Below are 21,154 nucleotides of genomic sequence, written 5' to 3'. Positions count from 1 at the left end.
ACACTCACCTGCACTCACACTCACTGGTACTCACTCGCACTCACCTCCACTCACACTCACTCGCACTCACCTCCACTGGCACTCACTCGCACTCACCTGCACTCACACTCACTGGCTCGCACTCGCACTCACCTGCACTCACACTCACCGGCACTCATTCGCACTCACTTCCATTCACACTCACTCGCACTCACCCCTTTGAAATGAGTGCGAGTGTGAGTGAGTGCATCATGAGTCACTGTGCATATACAAAGTTTCCAATTTAGCACCTGTTGCATCGGGAGTGCGCCAAGGCAGTGTTTTGAACCCAGTTTTATTTTTAATATACATAAAAGATTTGCCTTCCCGATTACATGGCAACATCTGTCTATTCGCTGACTATTGTATTTCGTACCGCGAAATTAATCACAGTGATAATCACCATATACAAAATTCTGCCTTTTCTTGGTGTCAGCAGTGGCAGATGACTCTAAATGCCCAAAAATCTGTAACGCTAACAGTACGAAAGAAACAGATATCTCAGTTTACTTACATTATTAATGACACGCCTCTGACTTGTGCACTTCAGCGTAAATATTTAGGTGTCACTTTAACATACTCTCTCCGATGGGAAAGCCATGTTAACGAAATAACCTCAAGTGGAAATCAATGTATATGCTGAGCACTAAAGCGACTCTTCTTTCTGAGAAGACACCTTCGTCTTGCGCCCCCAGATAAAATTTGCTGGCATACAAAATGCTTGTTCGAACAGTGCTGGAGCACGCCAATATTGTTTGGCTTCTGTACACAAAAGAACTCATTGCAAGAATGGAAGGGGTGCAGAGGAAAGCAATAAGGTTCTGTTTTAATAAATACAAGTTAACGGATTCATTGACCCAATTATTAAAGAGAGATGGTTTATTAACACTGCAAATTAGGTAGAGAAAAATTAGCACTACTAAAGTTTTCGTTTCAATTTATTCATGGTGACATAATTAAACATTGACGTCAGCCCCAACCTCTCTGTGTCCATCTCTCTGTCATTGACATTAGACGTGTGCATGCTTGCCGCCCATGCTCGCTAAGCTTCCCTTCGGTCGGATTGAGCCAAGAGAGCGGGAAATAGAGGGAGAGATTGACTGTCCGTATACTTAGTCCCTCTTCCGCTCTGCCTGTTTATATAAGGAGCCTGTACATGTACGTTTAAGAGGGAACCAGGAAGAAAATTAGGAGCCATTCCATCCTCTGAAGGCGGATGACCAGCGAAGGTTTAGAAAATCACACGGTATTAAGCGTCTTCACTCAGTGGAAGTCATAGCAAAATTTGCGAGTCATGATTTGGATATGTCTGCCATCAGAGCTCCAGCCCATACATATTCCCGTGCGTATTAAAGAAAATGTGGCAGTTTCGACCGAATGACGAAGCTTCGATTGCGATAGCAAATTAGTAGAGAGCTATACGAAGCAAGGATAGTAGTTTAATGGGGCCGTATAAACTTGCAAACATTCGCCTACTAACTAAATAGACAAGCACGGTGTCACGCGCGCACAGGTAAACATGAACGCATCTCGCTGAATGGCCGCGGAAACTCGCTGTCAGAACGCTGGAGTAAGGAGGCGCAGCTATAGCCGCGAGCGAATTGACCTTCGTGCCGCCTCTCGCTGCAAAGCGAACTAAACGTCGAAAACACAGCGCATACGAAGTTACCGGCTCCAGTTGAACATTGTTCACGTCGCAAATCGCTTTGAAGAGGAGGCCCGCGCGGGCGCGCACTTTTTCCACGTCGCAGATCGCTTTCTAGATACGACACCCACGCGGCCGCCGCCAAAGCAAGACGACCCCCCCCCTACCTGCCGCGCCACATAAGCAGCTGCCGCACCGCCTTTTTCCTCGCGCGCGCGAGATTGAGCAGCAAGACATGTCGGCTGACCCTCCCAAGCTTGCACTGGAGTTACTGTATATGCCAGCACATATACAGTTAACTCTAGCTTGCACTCGCACACGCAGCGTACCGCCGGCACGCGGCGACGATTTTACCGTGTTAGGACTTTATACGGAACCTCACAACGACGTCCACGACCACGGTAGAACTTCGCTTGGAGTCTCCATATAATTGCTATCGCAATATAATATATCCGCTCATTTCATTATACATTGTCTCACTCATGCCTGAACCTTGGATTATTACGACCTTAGTGAGTGGTTTCTATATTGGCGTGCACAATCTGGTAGCGCGATAAGTCATCACCGCGAGTGAGCTTGTATCCACAACGTGCCTCCATTTTTCCGCAAGCAAGGTGAACCGATATCATCTCTGCTTATCGTTCAAACACTCACCACGTTCACACTCACTTCCACTCACGAGCACTCACTCATGTTCACACTCACCTGCACTCACACTCACGTTCACACTCACCTCTATACACTCAGAAGCACTCACCACTTTTACACGCACGAGTCACAGCACTCAGTCACGTTCACACTCATCTCCACTCACCACGTTCACACTCACTTCCACTCACATTCATTGGCTCTCACCTCCACTCACACTCACTGGCACTCACTTCCACTCACACTCACTGGCACTCACTTTCACTCGCACTCACATCCACTCACACTCACTGGCACTCACTCGCACTTGCCCTCACACTCACTGGCACTCACTCGCACTCACCTGCACTCACACTCACTGGCACTCACTCACACTCGCACTCACCTGCACTGACACTCACTCTCACTCGCACTCACTTCCACTCACACTCACTGGCACTCACTCGCACTCGCACTCACGCCTTTGAAATGAATGCGAATGAGTGTGAGTGCGCCGACCTATGCCTATGCCTGACTGTGCCTAGGTGGTGTTGACTGTGCCCCCACCGCAGATCACTCTCAAGATAAGGTCGCGCGCAGCCGGAGTTGGACGCCGCCGCCCCTCTCCCTCGCCCTGGTGCCTCGCAACGTTGGGTACCTCGCGCGCCACGGCAGGCGGCGCACTTCCTACCCGCTTTCCTCCCTTTCGTGCGGGCGAGATTGAGCCGCGATCGCCGGCTCACCTTCGCACGCTTTTACTCGCACATACAGCATACGGCGCGCGGCGACGACTATATCGCCCTTGGACTTTATACGGAACCTCACGGTGACGGCAGAAATGCGCCTGGAGTGTCCATATAAATGCTATCGCAATAAAACACGAAGGCTAAAGCTACAGCAATTAGACCACTCGTGAAAAACTTGCATGATGGCACACAAAGCACCCATGTAACAGAAGCGATAGCTCGATCATTGCACAGTATTTGCCGTCTGGAACGCGCAACGCACGCAGAAGCAAACGACATCTTTCACAACATGGCGTCAAACGCAGCGCGCATCTTTTATTGCGATAGCAATTATATGGACACTCCAAGCGGATTTCTGCCGTCGGCGTCGTCGTCGCCGTGAGGTTCCGTATGAAGTCCAACGGCGATGAAATCGTCGCCGCGCGCTGTATGTGCGAGTGAAAAGCGCGCGAGGGACGCGCGCTTTCACGGGGAGCGAACGCACAGAGGAGTGCAAACGCGACTTCTTCCGTCGCGCGAGAGGCCGTGGAGGGACGGGAGGGGAGGCGACGTTTAGCGGCGGCACCAAATGCGTATTTATATAAAAACGTTGCGAGGCGAGAATGTGGCAAATACTTCAGACGCTGCTCGACGAGTGTCCCGTTCTGCTCTCGTCAAAACCTCCGAGTCGCCGCCAGAGGCACCGGCAACCTTTATTCTATGCCGGCAACAGTCACCAACGCCGCGCGCGTTCGGTGCGAACGCGGGCAAAACGCCGCCGGCGTCGACTACAGTTCTGCGCGTTGCTGGTGCTGCTACATGCCCATGGTTATACAGCTGATAAAACTACTATCCTTGCTCCGTATAGCTCTCTACTAATTTTATCGCAATTGATGTTTCGCTTTTCGGGTAAAACTGCGACATTTTTAAGACAGCCGTCGGTGAGCTTGCGCTTGTGCGAGCAAAAATCTGCTTACAGCTCCGAAAGTCCGCGACTTCCGGTCCATGAAAAACGAATGCGATTCTGGCAGCTCTCGGACTGGTGGGCAGAGCTTCCGAAGCTGTTCGAGAAAAATTGAACGCCGGACGCAGTCCAGGATTGATAATCGAAGAGGCCCAGTGTGGAGAGGCGGACGACGGTACGCGTCGATGTTCCGCTGTGAACAATTTCACCCGATTTTCTGGTAATGAAACGCGCTCACTGCAGTAAGCTAGCTAATATTATATTGTCCTCCAATGCCACATTCTTGCACGAAATGTACACGTTTCTATTTACTTGAAAGAATCGCAAACTCGTATGTTTCGCTTGCGTTCCGCCTACTCTGTGAATTGTTGCGTCAGTTATTAATACCGCATTCTCTGCGAATCTTGCACTGGTTTAAAAAAGTCTGTATTCCTGTACACCGAAGGCAAAGTACAGCATTTTAGTTAGTGCGCACTCCACAAATCCTTTTCTTTTCGCTGTGAAATGCAAACAGTTAATGAGTTCAATTAGGCAAGCTAGGCCACTGTGACAGTGCGTTAGTAAGATCATCAGGGCCGGTATTTTGTAGCGATGCGATATGCTTTATTCCATACCAGTCTTATCAGCCACCGCTCACGGCCGGCTCATGCCGTTGATAACGCGAGCGGACCGTCGCTCTGACCACTCACCAAGCGCGAAAAGGCATTAGCATCGGAAAGGCATCACTACAAAATACCGGCCCTGATTGCTTCAGACGAGATTGTTTTTATCGCCATTGCACGCGGTTACACGCACGACAGCAATGCGACAAAGTTGTAATTATTTGAGGAGCTAAAATCATTAGGTAGTTTTATTTCAGCTACTACCATAAACTGTCCTGCATCAAGCTAACCGCACCATCTTCATCTTCTTTCTGGGGTTTTACGTGCCAAAACCAGTTCTGATTATGAGGCACGCCGTAGTGGAGGGCTCCGGATTAATTTTGACCACCTGGGGTTCTTTAACGTGCACTACAACGCAAGCACACGGGCGTTTTTGCATTTCGCCTCCATCGAAATGCGAACCGCACCACAACGAAGAGCGAAAGGAAATTATAATTGCGCCGCCTTTCAACTGAGTGTTATGACATCCTCAGTCAAGAGACTGCCGTGTCACACATGATCTTTGTATAACGTCATATTTTAGCTTTCCTTTTGTAGCAGCCGAGTACAAAAGCGCGCGACCTAATTGTGAGACAAAATTAATTCGCCGTAGTGGTATCAGAACCACATGTTACAAGAACATCTCTGGTCGCGTAACCGCTAAGCGCGAGTCATGCAATTATCGCAGTTGTCATAATGCAGTTATTGTAATATAATGTGTATGATGCGATATGATACGAGTCACGCTTGCGACTGTTTTTCTACTGCTGAGTGATGTTCACACCACCCCATTCATGTTTCGTGGTATCACAGTTTTTGGAGTGATCAACACACCGTGAAGAGTCACTAAAGTGCGGTATTCACGTCTCGCTGCTACCACCTCATTTAATTAAAACAAGATAAAATGGTTTCTGTGATGTTCTCGAAACACTAAGCGATAATAAAATTTATGATTGTGGCGAGCGGAAGGAAGGAAAGAAACTTTATTTCAAAAAGCAAAATTAGGCGAGCGTGGTTAGGCCCTTAGTCCAGGGCTCCACTGGCGCGAGCGGCTCGCTGGGCTTGGTCCAGGAGAGCCACTTAGCTCTCCTTTCCCTCGTCCGCAAGCCATGCCTCCCACTGCCTATTTACCATGAGTGGTTGTGATGTTATGGGCTAGTAATATGTGAAGGCCTTTCCAGAGACTCCCATGTGATATGTTGTAGTGTTGGTTCGTTGGAACATCATGGACAGACGTCCAGAAATCTAGGTTGGGGAAGCTGCTTGTTTGAATGCGCCGCCAGTCCCTACTTTGCTGTCTGTTAAGGGCCTTGTGTGGATGACCATAGTCTCTGCGTTCCTACAGTTGTTGTAGAAGAATATAACGAGTGCTTAGAAGAAGTTCCGCGCTCGGCCTGGCTGCAGCTCGGTTGTTCAATCCTCGAGCTATACGGTCTGCCGCAACGTTACCCTCCAAGCCCTCGTGAGCCGGACACCAGATAATGTCGTGGTGTCCTTTCAAGGTTTGTCCCAGAATTCGGCGTACCATTTTGGGTACCGTCCCATTTAGAAACAGGCAACATGCCGTCTGCGAGTCGGACAATATGACTGCCGACTCGTTTCTGTGTTCCGCGTCTGCAATGGCCATAGCTATTGCAGCCGCTTCGGCCTCACACATGGATCGAGTTACGACCGTGGCCATTATGATATGTTGTTCTTGGGTAACCGCTAGCATGAGAGTCTCTCTACTGGCTCTGTTAGCGTCTGTGTAGTACGCGGCCGAACCTTTCCCAAAACGATTCCGCAGGGTTACAGCTCGTGCTCGTCTTCTACCGGCATGGTAGAAAGCTCTAGTAGCTAATACACTGTATTGTACTGTAATAACACAACACCTGCACAAGTCTGCACATCTTTCTGTCCATGTTTTTCAAACTGCAATGCTGGCTTGTCTTGCCTACTAGCCCAAGCTTCCATCCAGTTTTACACCTCTGCGTGCTTTGAGGAAGAACTGACAAAATAATTTTTTAATAGGTGGCTTTTGATGCAGTGATCATGGCATAAAGTCTGAATTCATTTAATCCACCAAAAATATAATTATATCATCCTTTAAGTGAAGCAGTCAAAAAAAAAAAAAAAACATGTAACGAGTGCAGCATGGCATTGTGGCGAAAAAAATTTTGCAGCGATGAAACGTAGTGCTCATGTGGTAGCACAAACAGGTGACACCTGCAAAGCTAAAGAGAAAAGCAAAAATTGTGTACTTCATATGCTTTGCGACATCCTTTTGAGCTTCCCTTTATCTCAGTTGACTAACATTTTTCTACACTGCTCAGGTATGATGCATTACTTCCTTCACCTTGCAAACTTTTTCTCTGCACAGGCTAACGATCGACACACTGTGCTGCATAGAACCCCCTGGAAAGTTTTTTTCATGAAGAATTTCAAGACATGAGTTAACACACTACTAGAGAATGCTTGTGTAATTTTGGTAGCATACTGTATTCACCTAAGTTTCAGGTAGTAATCGCTCAGAATGAGTGTTGCAGTATGTACGCAGCAGATGTTTGCAATCATCACAATGAAAGCACTGCGACTAATGAGTTTCATTACAAGGCTTTACTGCAGCACATTAGTGAAAGACACATTAAAAAATACTGAATTCAGTAAACAAAAAATATTGAGTTCACTGCCACTGGTGCGCACTTAGCAGGATTGCTGCTAGGCTTCTCTATCTAAAAAGTTGCAATATTCTGTCACCTGAAGTTCCTGCTTCCAAGTAGCATCACCCCGTGTTTAACAACTAGCAGACAACCAAACACAGCTGCTTGTGATACACGCCCTAATAGACCACACATCTGTAGCGGCACCTTAGCATGCACAGTTACTTCCAACCATAACCATTAATTTCATGTAACAGTACTTCAAGGGCTCTACAATTAAATATAAGTAAGGGTTGGGCTGATTATTCTCTCAGCTGCCAACTTGAAGTGACACACTTGAGTACTAGGACTGCTGCTCCAAATTCACTTGTCCTAGGGCATAACATTAAGAATCTTCAGAGGTTCAAAATCAACCTGATTTCAGCTAAAGTGCTGTCTCTTGAAAGCATGCTGTTATCAGTTAAATATGCAAGCTACAGGGTTGATTAAGAAAGCTTGTTTGCTTGGTGCATGCTAAGGTCCGAAATACAGCATGGTAAACAGGCCTGCATAGTTGATATGGCCTATAAGTGGCTGATATGAAATCGTTAGCAGTTGCTTCTTTTTAACACTTATTTTAATTGCAGCCTGGTGCAGCCTGCAACATCACAAGCGCTAGGAATGGGCAATACTGCTACAAACTGCACAGTGGGCAAATTACATTAGGCACGAATGAAAATGTGAAGAAGTCTTGAAGGCTCAGTCATATGTGAGAACAAAATACTTAGCTGTTCAACTTAAATAGCACTTATTCATTCATATAGCAGTTCAGTATCCACCCCAGCAGCTTTGTTCACTCTTCCAGACATTTATGCAGCACAAACTGCATTCTTCACTAGACACGCCCACTCTGTGGGGAGAAGCACACACACTGACATTAACAGGTTGCACTTATAACAAGGTGAACAGACTTAACAGATGCATGTAAGCATGCTGCAGGGTAAATCAAGATTGCAGAGCACAGCGATCATCAAGATCTTTGGGTTGCATCTCCTGCATCAGTTGGATCTGCTGCTGCAGCAGGTTGTACACTGGATCATCCTTTGCATGTGTAAGGTCATCATAGCGGCTCCCTACAGTCCACAAGGTCTCTACATCATAATGTCTGCGTGCTTCTGCCAAAAATACGTGTAACACCACATTCCCCATGTCGAGCACTTTCCAGTCAGCACTTTCTTCACCCTCAATGAACAGGGTTGGGTCGGTGCTATCCTTCTTGCGCTTGTACTGCAAGGACAAAAAACAGAGAAGATAACATGCACTAAGAATATGTAAGAGTACATTAAACAAGCATTGATGAAAAGTTTTGCAGTATAATGTTAAAGTTCCATTGTTGACAGAAAGCTGTGCCAACAATGTAGACGGCAACACATTCCACATGTCAGATAGGTGCTGACTTGTGTAGCAGTCACATAAGTGGGCAGTATTTGTAGCCTTTTAGCAAATCAATCAGGACGGACACAAATGGACACTAAACTTTGGCAAGGCTTGATAAATAATTAGGCAGCAAAATACCTAAAGCAGCTCTGGGCAATGATAAATTTTATTCATGAAACTGTGGACACTTTTCTAGGTTCAGAACCATTTGTCACACAGAGGCAGTCAGCACCAGCAAAATGCAGCTGGCACTGATCAAAACTGATTGAGCTTGTTCAGGAATGAGTATGCAAGAAAACTTGGCCTTTAGTTTCTTTTCTCCTAATTGAAAAATTGAGAACACAACTGAAGACCATTTAGGCTTTGATGTTGATGTAATTAATGGCTTGCATGAAAATAAGAGCTGAAAGGTACTGGATTCCATTCGATTTGCTTCACCTGCTAGACTACATAACAATAAAAGCCATTCTACCTATTCATATGTGTGCATCTGCGTGCTGTGAGTGGCTTATATTATTTATTTATAGTTTAATTCATACAACAAATGACCAGTAACTTTGTAGCTTAAGTATGCCTTTTATAATTCGTTGCTCAGTGAAGGAAAGAAAACTGAACATTATAATGGCTGATGCATGGTGATGAAAGACCTCCTTCCTTGGGTTCCCACTGATTTCTTCGGATTCACATAGGCTTGTGTTGGAATGTTCGTTCCCTGTCCAAGTTGTGTACCATGAGATGAAGAATTACATGCTTAATATCTGCTACTACCTACTGCAATATAACAATCCACTATGAAGAATTTTACAGTGCAGCTAACAGGTGCTCCACCTGTTATTGGCAAAAACATCCGACAGTTTTTCAAATCATTCTGGCATGCACTGCTTCTGAATGCATAGCATGAACGCTTTTTGCTAGAAATATCTACTTGGAGAAAAAAGATTAATAAAAATAGGTTCAGCCAGTTACCTGTTGATCTAAAATTTTTCTATTCATGTTTTTTTTTTCTCCTTTTTATTTTTATTTTGCTATGTTTCCAACCCAAGCTTCACTTCTTGATTGCAAACACAGAAGGATATGCTTTATTGTTGTTTCTCTCTCTTTTCTATCAGTAGTTTTCCATGTCTGTTTTCTACCGAAGCTTCGTTACTTATCACGAAATACAAAAAGGATAGACCGCAGAGCTCATCTTCACCACATTCTACGTACTGCACATAAAAACACTTTCCACTGCTACTTTTCCAATACTGTTCGAAGTTATCATTTTTTACGCTCGGTGTGAATGAAACATTTAACCTTTTTCTCCCGGCTCACACACAGAAAATACATGAGACAGTCTACATAAACTGTCTTTACAGTGAGTATGGCATCAAAATGGATACTAGTTGCCATACCAATTTTCGCAAAAATTCTGTCACTCCTCGAGCTTGACGTGGTGAGATTGCTGTTGCTAAAACCAAGTAGTCTGCATACGTCATCTCCTTTGGAACTGTGATAACAGCTATGTCAGACAGCTTTTCTTCTCGTAGAATGTTAACCAGCTCTTCTACTTCAAAGACACCAGTTTCACCACCTGTGGGGAAAATGAGAGAGTAAAATTTATGGCAGTTATCTAGCTAAACAAGAGGGGAAGAAAACATTGGTTATGCTCAAATCTCAGCCCAACAATGACAAAACATCTGCAGATTTTGTGTCCATGTCACTCATGCCAGGTACTTTTCAATGATTAATGCATACAATATGGCAGGCTGGTATTGCAACAAGTGGCACACAGTTGGAAAGACTGCAATAAAGGAAACAGCAGCCGGACACTGGCACCCACCTACACGTTATAGCAAGTACACTGAACATATACACCTTCATATCTGCAAAACCAAAGTAACAAAACTTATCTGGTTTACATCAGACCATGGCCCAAAGTCAAGGAGGCCTCTCCTCTGTCTGCTGTTAACTAAGGAAACATTTTAAACCAGAAACTGTAATGGTTTCTCCAACCTCCTACTAACAATTAGCATCTCATTCCTTGGAACTAGCATCCAATAACTGTGAAACAGGTGCTCAATTTGGTTTGAAGGCTAAATGCCAAAATTGAATTTACTTCCATATGTGTGCTCTTTTTATTGATGTGACCATTACATGATTGCAGCTTTTGCCCATTCATTAACATTTCAACTCATGACATTATGGCTTCCACAAGGAAGCCTTGCTCATTCTGAACAATGCCGCCTTGTGGAAGCCGAAACATACAACCCCTTTGACTGTGCCCACTTATGTCAGCACTGTTTTTCCTTTCCTTTAATATGAATTTACTTCCCAACCAAATTAGATGTTAATCAACTATCGATTAAAGGTTTCACCCATGTTTCCTTTGGTTGGAAGCTCACAAACTGTCTGTCTACTTTTTTTTGGTTTATAATGTTCACAAGCCATCCATGACTTGTTTGTCATCAGCCTCTGTGCATATGCTTTTTTTCTTTCGCGTGTTTCTTTTGTTACAATGATTTGCATGCTGTGTTTGAGTTCCTACCATAGCCTTTACCTGTGTTAACTGGATGGACTGCACCCCATGAAGTTTTTCTTTAAATTTTCATCCATGTTCCTTTTGATTTGGTTGAAGCCATACACACCATCGCCAACCATTATGGACTTACGTCAACCATTTTTTAAACCCTTCTTATTTTATTCTGTCATTTTGACATGTGCTATACTATGCTTCTGCACAGAAAAATGTTTTCTTTGCTGCCTCATTTGACTGTTTCCTAGATAATGTATTTTGTTGTAATGCAAGTTGTGCCCTTGTATAAGCTTGCTGAACTTTTTTTCTAGGGTGCCAGGGATTTTGAAGCTTCATTTCAATACAACCACTTTTTCTGTCACTCCCTTTTTCCCATGGAAATAATAATAATAATAATAATAATAATAATAATAATAATAATAATAATAATAATAATAATAATAATAATAATAATAATAATAATAAGTTAAATAATAATAAAGACGTGATTCAACTAAGTTCAGGCATAGCAGTCAAAGTGCTTGGCTGCAGGATATCCTGGTCACAATAATGCAGTGTGTGAAAAGGCACAGAGCAGACAAACCATAAGACCAGTGGCAGTGGAACAAAGTAATACGAAATGTGGGATTTCATGCTTATTCATACTATCACTGGCAAAAATGGTCTAATAATTTTTTCACTGATCAAACTGTTGAAAATGTGCAGTCTTGAAAGACAGTAGATGGCAGCAACAGCAGGGGGTGGTGCAAGTAATGCTTGCATGTTTTGCCTTGAAAAGTGACTTAAATATGGCTAACATATGATAGGAAGAATTTAGAAGGCATAAGCAAGTCTTGTGAAGCTATTTCTGCTCTCATCCAGCAATGGCACAGCAAGAAGTGTTCCATGGAACCTTAACTTTGCGATACACTCATGCCGAGATGCTATAACAAAATTGAGTGATCACTGAGCCTTTTCATATGAAATTTTACAGGGGTAATTGGAGATTGCAGGGAGAGGCCTTCGTCCTGCAGTGGACATAAATATAGGCTGATGATGAAGACCCTTTCACAGTATTTAGTGATCATTAAGTATACACTTCAATTATGTAGCACCAGACTTGGTAGTACATGTTATCCTCATGTTTTTTTTTTTTTTTTTTTTTTAGTGGTACCTAACACCCTGCTTTCTTTCAAGTGCTGTGTAATGCGAAGGTATATTTTGTTATCTTGTTGCTTGTCAAGAATTGTACCACTTGCTTCAAGCGGGAACAGCCAAAGACAGTGCTCTGGAGATACTGTCTTTTATGTCAATGGATTACTAGGAGGGGCATACATCAGTAAACGTGCGATATTCATTCAATAAATAATTAACTGACCGAACTTCATAAATGCTTACTCTAGGGCACCTGTTGCAATTTAAGGCAGTCAGTGCTCCTGTACATGTGTAGGAACTTAGGAACCCTGAGAACAGCACTAGTTTCAATATAACTCTCTAAATTCAGGGCAAATATCTCAAAACTCGTACAAGTCTCGGGATTCCGGCTAAAAGGACAAGACTCGAGCACTGGCTGGCTTCAATTGAGCAGTTACAAGTGTCCTTATGTGTTTAAGAACTAAGAAATCTCATCTATCTGGTATATTCTGTGTCTTCTCAACGAAGCCGGTTACCTTGGAAGCGCTAATCAAGCTAGCAGAAGCTAGCAGAAGCTAGCAGCTACCAAGCCCTAAGTGCGTTGGCGAGTAGTGAAACATTAGTTTGATTAGACGTAACTGCATGATCAAGCGTGATACTCACGTTTCAAGTTGAAGCCTTCAAGTGGATCAACTTTGATATTTTGAGGAATGTAATCCACATCAGCATCAGGCAATGCGCTTTGCTCCTCAGCCGAGTCCAGGATTATCGACGAGTCTTCGTCTGCAAAAAGCTTCTTGGCGTTAGCCCTGGCAGAATGCAGCATGCTGCGGATTCGAGGGCCATCCGTCCCTTTTTCTTTTGGCAGGTCTCCTTTCGTTGCGGCAGCGGGCGCCGAACTACTGCCGCTGCTACCGCCTTCGGCAGGGCTCGGCTTTGGCGGCACGCACTCGAAGTCACGCCAAATGTCATTCAAAATTGAGCGCGTTTCGTCATCTGGTTCAATCAGGGGCTTCTTCGAAGACTGACTGCTTTCCAGTCTTGAGTCCACTGCATCATCTTTTCGCAGAGACGAATGACGAGCGGAGAAATGACGTCGTAAAGCAGCCTGGTTGGCCAACCGTTGACATAGCTGGTCGCGATGAACATCGGCAGCCCGGTAGCCCATTTGTCTCACACCGAGTCCTCCAAGTCGGAAAAGCGTGGTTAGCACCATCTGCGACCCCATCTTGATGTATGAACTCCTCAGTCCTCGACAGCGCGACGACCGGAGTTTCAATGAGCCCCCTCACTCAGGTACTCTCCACCAGCCACAGGGCCACTGCTGTTGCGACACGGCCGACGAAACCGGAAAGACGTTACAATAACGGAAGCAATCGGGACTCTCAAGGTTATCAGTAGGCAAACTTTACGTCACCCAGATTATGCAATTTACTCGATGGCCCTGCAACAATATAATATAACTTGTAAAATAAACTCGCTTTTAACCAAATTAGCACATTTCAAATGTTATTTGGCCACAACTTAACTGTTAAATTTGATGCGTACTCTCATGTGTCCGCGTAAGCGCCAGTAGGAGCGTAGGAGGCGCTAGTGGCGTGGGCACAGCCCAAGCAGACTGCGCCGCTACCTCCCGTTACGTTGTCGTGTTTCGTCGCCGAAAATCTGGCTTTGGCACCATAATTTTTAATGACATTGGACATTCGCAGCAAAGAAAGTCGCTCCTAGCCTCCTAGAAAAGCAGCATTTGTAGCTCGAAGGCTTTTGGTGCGATTACTTTTGGCGCGATTACTTTTGGTGCGATTACTTTTGGCGTGATTATTTTGGCGCGATTACTTTTGGTGCAGACGACTAAGCTCATTGTGCGTTACGGTAGACTTTTGGTTGTGTACTTCATGCGCAAGCGCGAAATTAGTCGCACCACTGTTTCTGTGTACTATACGACGCTTTAGCAGACATTCTGTTTGATTTCACTACGTGTCTGAATCGGTGCACCGTCGACTGTTGTAGGTTCACAGCAGTTACTATGCAACGTGCTTAAATGACGCCTATTCTGCTACTTCCAGCCTGTGTGGCTATTGGCACAGGATGGTTATATCTCCTCACTACACTCCTCCCGAGCGTCGGACACGATGATGATGCGTAAGCGAAAATTATGTTACTGCAGCTCATTCAAAACATTACATCATTTGTGATATCGTCTAATATGCAAGTATTGTGTTTCAGGAGTCGCCTAAAGTTTCCTAGCAGTCATCAAGAATTGAAAGAATTAGCGGAGCTACTGAGTTCCTACAAAGAACAACACGCGGCTTATGTTTTGGTACTGTTTTCATCGGCATACTTATACAAACAAACGTTTGCCATTCCGGGATCCGTCTTTCTGGTGAATAATCTTGTATGCTCAAGGCAGTAATTAGGCACGTTTATGTCTGAAAATTAATACGCTCTCTTGGTTTCTTTAGAATGTTCTGGCTGGTGCACTGTTCGGCATCTGGAAAAGCTTTTTGTTGACTTGCCTGCTCTCTGGAATAGGAGCATCACAGTGCTATTTGCTCTCCAAATTTTGTGGCCAGAAGTACGTTGCGAGTTACTTTCCTGATAAAGTAAAGCTTTTGCAAGACAAGGTATGTACTAACTTATATCTGATCTCACTGCACTAAACTTAAGAGTTTCAATTAAATGCGACCAAAACAATATTGCTTTTATTAAAATCTATAACTGCTTTGATGTATGCTGGTGGAATATTTTGCTTGTGCTTGTGTGTGTGCCATATGTGCCAGCACACTCGTACTTCACCAACATGGTAAATGAAACCCATGTAACCATTTACAAGTAGGGTCGCCACCTTTGTCAATGTCGTGTTTTTTGTGAAGAGTATCGTAATCAAAACTTGGAAACAAAATGAGAACAACATAAAGCAGCAATACGCCAAGTAAAGACATTGCATGATTGAAGTTTATTTGAAGACTTTATATAAAATTTTGAACACTTAAAACCTGGGTTGTGTGCAAGGCAGGTGTGCATTCCTTTCGCTCATGCATTTAGTCCAAACTGGCCATACAGGTGATGCAATAAGCATAAACAGTGAGTATGATGTATCAGAAGCGGAGGATGCACTTATGACATTCAGGAAAAAGTCCAGAAGAAAGAAAAAGAAGCAAAAGGAGGAAAAGTTCAGTCTCTCAACATGATGCTGAACACTTTAAGGAATGGACGCGCTTGTGACAATTAAGTTTTCCTGTATGTATGAATGACGGAGAGAGTGTTTGCGAAGCAGCTTATAATGTACCAATTCGGAAAGAACTAGAACATTGGCAAATGACGTGCCAATGTGGGGGCCGAACCCGCACCTAGCACCGGCTGCCACTTCAGCCCCCACAGTGGCATTGTGAGAGAAAAAACCAGCTGTGCCAGAGGAAGCATGGCCAGGTGACAACCCTGTTTACTGTTCACAAGTTTACATGCACAACACAGGTAGCACTGGAACCACCTGCTCCTCATAGTTGTGGTTTTGTCTAATGTCTATAATTTTGGACAAGATGTGCAAATAATTTTTCATACAGTGGCAATGCAGTATTCATGGCACTCTGCCGTTTTTAAATTTACTCACATGTAGTGATTATTAAGAAGGTAGAGACTGTTTAATGCATTCCTGTGGAAAGCAAAAGCTTGTTCTTTACAAGGTCTATGAGGTTACAAAATTCCTTTCTGCACTTGCAACCTGTGCATAGCCACTATTATACACCTGTGAACTTGCTGTGCATACAAACAAGGTTCCTTTTGCATGCTGTCTGTTCAGGTCAAGGAAAACAGAGATCGCCTCCTGTATTGGCTTCTCTTTTTGCGTTTATTCCCGATGACACCAAACTGGTTTCTCAACATTGCATCTCCAGTTGTTGGTGTTCCGCTGCACCTGTTCTTCATATCAGTTTTCATTGGTAAGCTCCAATTGTCATGTAAAATTCAAGAGCAGAAATGCTAGTAATTGGTTCACGTACAGGTTTGAAGTCTAGCTACACAAATTAGTTTCTTATTGCTAAAATATGAAAGACAAACAAAAAAAATGTAGTCATGCTTCCAATTGACCACAACACCTGAATGTGTCAAATGAAAGGGGACAGAGTGAGCAGAAGAAAAGAAAATGAAGTGATTGCAATCTATTCAACGATACTCATAATCGCAAAAGAGGGGACCGCTTTAGTGTTCAGCAAAACGATTATGTGTCATAATGAATATTATTTATTCTTGTACCCAATATATGCACTATGAGAGACATTGCACCGTGGTTGTTTTGTGGTGCATGTTTGCTTTGTCCTTGTTTAGTTACGCTGTTTCAGCTTACTTTGACAGATGCTCATTCTGTGTTTAAATGTGCGGGACCTTCTCTGCTTTTTCATTGAGGCCGTAGTAACAGTAGCATGCTGTCACGCTAGCTGAAAAATGATGATGCAAACGTATCAAATGAACAGTGCCACAGACCCATTCCACCTGCAAATGTACAGCAAGTATGGAGAAAAAAAAAAGAAAGAAAGCACTCAATATGAAAAAAAAAAAAAAAAAAAACTTTTTTTGTGCCCTATTCCTTGTTCTAGCAAGTCTGACCAACCTGCTCAAAGCTAGGGTACTATACTAGAGCCATTCTACTTCACAGTTTCCTTAGAATTGAATGGGTGTACCAACTCTGACAACCTGGCATTAAAGAGGAAGCATTAGCTTGAAGCCAACTCCGATTGCCCTATTCAAACACATGGAAAACACAAACGATTTTGTACCTGCCGCAATGGCTTAGCAGCTATGGTGTTGCGCTGATAAGCACGAGGTCACGGGATCAAATCCCGGCCGCATTTAGATGGCGGCGAAATGCAACCTTGCCCGTGTCCCGCGCATTGGGGGCACGTTAAAGATCCCCTAGTGGTCATAATTAGTCTCTAGTCCCCCACTACGGCATGCCTCATAATCAAATCGTGATTTTGGCATGTAAAACCCCAGAATTCAGAAACGATTTTGTGAGATAACCACTGGACTTATTTGAATGAAATGCCTTGCATTTGAGAGAGGAAGTTAAATAATAGTGACTCTGAAAAGGAAAATTTTTATGTAGGGCCTGTAGTTTTTTACAGAAATTCCCAAAAATTGGTAAGCTTAAAAAAAATTGAACAATGAGGTTTACAAATCGAACTCTGCACCAAAAACAGATCTCGCCGTTCTATAAACTGCATCTGTTAGAGCATTTAAAGCGGACTAACTTGATATATGAATTTGCAGCATATGTGACGTGATACAATGTTTAGGAAGGTTTTGGAAAAGTCCTACTCAGATATTAGTACTATATTTCAGAGCATTGTATAATACATCAATTTTGTCCACTTCAGATGTATTATTAGGTGCAGTTTACGTAATTGTGATAATGTTTTTAATGGCAGAGTTATAGAGTCAAAAACTTGGTGCTTGGGCTTTTTCAGTTTTGAAATTTTTAAAATTAAAAAGAAATAATCTGGAAAAAATGCACTTCCACAGTCACTAGATTTTAACTGCTCTTAAATACAACAAACCTCAATAAAATCGGTGCAGTGGTTGCTGAGAAAAACAATTTGTCTATTTCCTTGTATTTAGATAGGAGCTCCTGAGCTGGGGTGGCTTCCCGAGGTGGCTCTTCTGATTCCTTCACATCACTGTATGTGTAATTTAAAAGATTAATGTTAAATAACTAACAGGACACAAAATAATTATGACTGAACAAGTGCTGCTTTCAACTGCATTGATTGTTTACAAACAAGCATATGGGTTCATATGTAAAACACACACCAGATAGATCATGAGATGTCATGGTTTTGGCACGTAAAACCCCAGAATTCAATTGAATTCGAATATATCACATGCAAGGTTAAATAGACTGTGCTATGTCAAATACAGATGGGACATACTGTTGAGACTCATTTTAAGCAACTTGTAGTACTTAGAAGGCTCCTATTTAGATAATTAGCCAAGACCTATTTGTTCATCTATAAGGGGCACAAATACTTAAAAAATTATAGTCTATTCAGAGTTCAAGTGAAATTTGCATCAGGTTATACCTTACATGTTTTCTGGTCCTCAGGGATGTAAGGAGGTGATGTCAGTGTTCGAATTATGCCACACACAGACACACACAAACAAAAGTAAAGAAAGCTTGTGCAGCAGGATTAAGATACTCTCAAGCATGGTTTCAACTAGTGGAGTCTGCATGCATGCACTTGTTAAAGCAGGAATTACAGCAAGCCCAAAATTCTGTGATTTCTTACCAATGTGATTTTTGAACGAAGATTTATGGTAAATATAAGGCGTACTTTCCTGCACTTTTAAATGGTACTGATAAAACCAGTCCTGTACACTTGTAAAAGCCTGTGATCATTAAACCCTCTCTGGTTTAATGGCTCCAGGAGGAATATTGTAAAGGATTATAAGGAATAGTGTAATCATTGTGCAGGCAATCATATAATTTATGTAGGCCAGCTGTCATAGATCATTAGTTCATCCAGAAATTTCAAAAATGCTCACGTTTCAACAGGCTCAAATGAGGCCTCCGGGCCACATTTTTAGATCCTGCCACGTAAGGTATGCTACATGCCTTATGCATCATCTAAATAGAATGGCTTTTGCCTATTCTTTATATTTATGACTGCAAATTCAAAAGTGTGATGTGCCCTGTTCTCAGTGTGATCTCCTGAATTCGTGACAGAAGGCTTTAACTGCACTTGGAGTTCCTTGATTGTTCTTGTTTCTCATTCAGATGCAAATAATATAAAATTATTAAATTTGGACTATAAAGGGTTAAATATACAATGCACATCCATCACACAGCATTGAGCACTTTACATACACTTTAGGGATATTTTTATAACAGCACACTATTTCCTATTTACTAGTGCAAGGTAAGTGCCACAGTAATTCAGAATGTGTGTTCGCTGGATTTTGTGTTAGAAGCATTGCTTCAATATTTGCACAACTTATAGGTAGTAAAAATGAGATAAAGGATAAATATGTAGACAAATGCAGTACATGCATCCATGAATTTGAGCAGCTTTAGGGTGTTGATGTTTTGGTTAAGTACTGGCATTGAAAAAATTTGCTACAGTACTGAAGTATGCATCACAGGTTGCATAAAACATACCATGCAAGTAGGTTCTGCTGCTGTTAAAAGTTACAATCAGCGTATCGTGAAGCAATAAACAGGGAACACCCGATCACGACCAAGGGGCAGCGGAGTGAAAGTCTGGCACTATTGTTTGAGCTGATGATCACGGTTCCACTGCACTGATCTGTCTTTTTGGGGCAAATTCTACCTACAAGTAGCAAATATGCATGCCGAGTTCACTTGAAGCGCTTAAGATATCAAAGACCTGTTTATAGCTTACAAGTATGGTTTCAAATTCACGTGCAACGTTTACCTCTTATCCATTGTGTCATTGACAAGTAGCAAAAACAAGGGGCATCAGCAAGAGGAAAAAAGATTAGGCATAGTGTGAAAACCCATTATACATCAAGAGATGCATAACAGAAAAGGCATGAAAGGGGGATGCTTGTGAGTGGCTCAGAGAATAGAACAGGAAGTGTCGAGTGCGCAAGATAACGATAAGCAGCAGAAGTGCAAAGGGCACAGGTGCAGTTGCCCTTCAAATGCACCATTGCACAGTGATTGCACGTGGAGCATGCAGTTACAATGCATACTTAGTTTGCTTACCCATGCACACAGCACTGCAATGTACACTTCAACATGCTCTTTTTAATGCTCCCAAAAGGTTGCACACAAAGAAATTCTAGAAACACTGTGCATTTTATATGTGTTTGATAAATGCGTATGAGAAACACTTTTGCTATGTTTTTGCCATGCACAAATTGGCTGGTACCAGTAATGTTTGAGCTTGTCAAAAAAGAATGTCCTCTTAACACCGTTGAGTTTCAAGATATGCTGTAATGATTCATTAATCACATTCAGTCATAGGCAAGAACAACACCAGCAGTGGAGATGGTGCTATCAACAAAATATTGCTAAACAGCTATGTGTATGACCATTTTCATGCTCAACTCTGCTTAATTTTCATGAAATGAACTTGTCTCGGATGCTAACAGAGATTTTACAGAAGATTTAAGGGTAGGTATCACGGACTTTGATTGAACTGATTACCAGCAATTTGTTAGGGTTGATGAATACATGCTATATTTTACTGTGGGGTTTAAGTTCCCTGTGAACCAAAATATGCTAGTGCCTTAGATTTTTCATCGCTTTTTACAACGATGCAACAACAAAATAATTTTTTTCGATGTTCCGCAGCCTTTGAATATTTTTCAGTAACAGCTTATCTACTGAATAATTTTTTATCATTAACACTTTTCTAAACCAAGGCATTTCTTTCTTGCAGGCTTGATGCCTTACAACTTTATATGTGTGCAGACAGGCTGCATACTCTCAGAGTTGAAGTCTATGAATGACATACTCACATGGACTACAATGGCCAAGATGGCAGCCATTGCAGGAGTTGCACTTTTACCAAGCCTTCTGATGAAGAAAAGAGGTGTCAAGAAAGAGAGATATAGATTGACAAACGATTAGACTTAACCTTGTCCATTCCGAATTCACTTTCTTCAAGTTGATGTTATGTACAGATATGTCATTAAAATACATATCAATTTCTTGTTCCTTGCTTGAATGAATCTCTCGACCTTAGCTGAGTTTGCCAAAATTTACTGATAAAGAAGCATAATAGTGGAATGTGCAGGGTACCTCTTTGCTTACAGAAAAAATCATCCCAGTGTTCAACACTTTTAATAACTATCATGCAGAAAAATTTCAAGTGCCTGAGTCAGCACATTTAGT

The 21,154-nt window shown here is 42.8% G+C and overlaps 2 protein-coding genes across 2 annotated transcripts; one reads left to right on the top strand and one right to left on the bottom strand.

Annotated features, from left to right (window-relative positions):
* Positions 1-7,193: 7,193 nt before the first annotated feature.
* On the bottom strand, positions 7,194-13,654 carry LOC119462869 (uncharacterized). The gene is made up of 3 exons (XM_037724075.2): positions 12,964-13,654; positions 10,067-10,245; positions 7,194-8,525 (listed from the first exon to the last, which is right to left on the bottom strand). Exons 1-3 carry the CDS (start codon positions 13,526-13,528, stop codon positions 8,244-8,246), a joined length of 1,026 nt encoding a protein of 341 aa, XP_037580003.1. The 5' UTR covers positions 13,529-13,654; the 3' UTR covers positions 7,194-8,243.
* Positions 13,655-13,890: 236 nt separating this feature from the next.
* Positions 13,891-20,972, top strand: LOC119462883 (transmembrane protein 41A-like). Its single transcript, XM_037724078.2, has 5 exons — positions 13,891-14,442; positions 14,527-14,683; positions 14,763-14,924; positions 16,100-16,238; positions 20,700-20,972. Exons 1-5 carry the CDS (start codon positions 14,342-14,344, stop codon positions 20,888-20,890), a joined length of 750 nt encoding a protein of 249 aa, XP_037580006.1. The 5' UTR covers positions 13,891-14,341; the 3' UTR covers positions 20,891-20,972.
* Positions 20,973-21,154: the final 182 nt, after the last annotated feature.

Source organism: Dermacentor silvarum, chromosome 1 (assembly GCF_013339745.2).
Source record: "Dermacentor silvarum isolate Dsil-2018 chromosome 1, BIME_Dsil_1.4, whole genome shotgun sequence".
Classification (NCBI taxonomy): Eukaryota; Metazoa; Arthropoda; class Arachnida; order Ixodida; family Ixodidae; genus Dermacentor; species Dermacentor silvarum.
This window is presented reverse-complemented; position numbering and strand designations above follow the sequence as displayed.

Coding starts and splice junctions, on each gene's coding strand:
- LOC119462869 (XM_037724075.2), bottom strand. CDS start 13,528: ATGGGGTCGCAGATGGTGCTAACCACGCTTTTCCGACTTGGAGGACTC. Junction 10,246..12,963: donor TGAAGGCTTCAACTTGAAAC/GTGAGTATCACG, acceptor TTTTCCCCACAG/GTGGTGAAACTGGTGTCTTT. Junction 8,526..10,066: donor CAGAATTTTTGCGAAAATTG/GTATGGCAACTA, acceptor TTGTCCTTGCAG/TACAAGCGCAAGAAGGATAG.
- LOC119462883 (XM_037724078.2), top strand. CDS start 14,342: ATGACGCCTATTCTGCTACTTCCAGCCTGTGTGGCTATTGGCACAGGA. Junction 14,684..14,762: donor TTCCGGGATCCGTCTTTCTG/GTGAATAATCTT, acceptor TGGTTTCTTTAG/AATGTTCTGGCTGGTGCACT. Junction 16,239..20,699: donor CTTCATATCAGTTTTCATTG/GTAAGCTCCAAT, acceptor TCTTTCTTGCAG/GCTTGATGCCTTACAACTTT.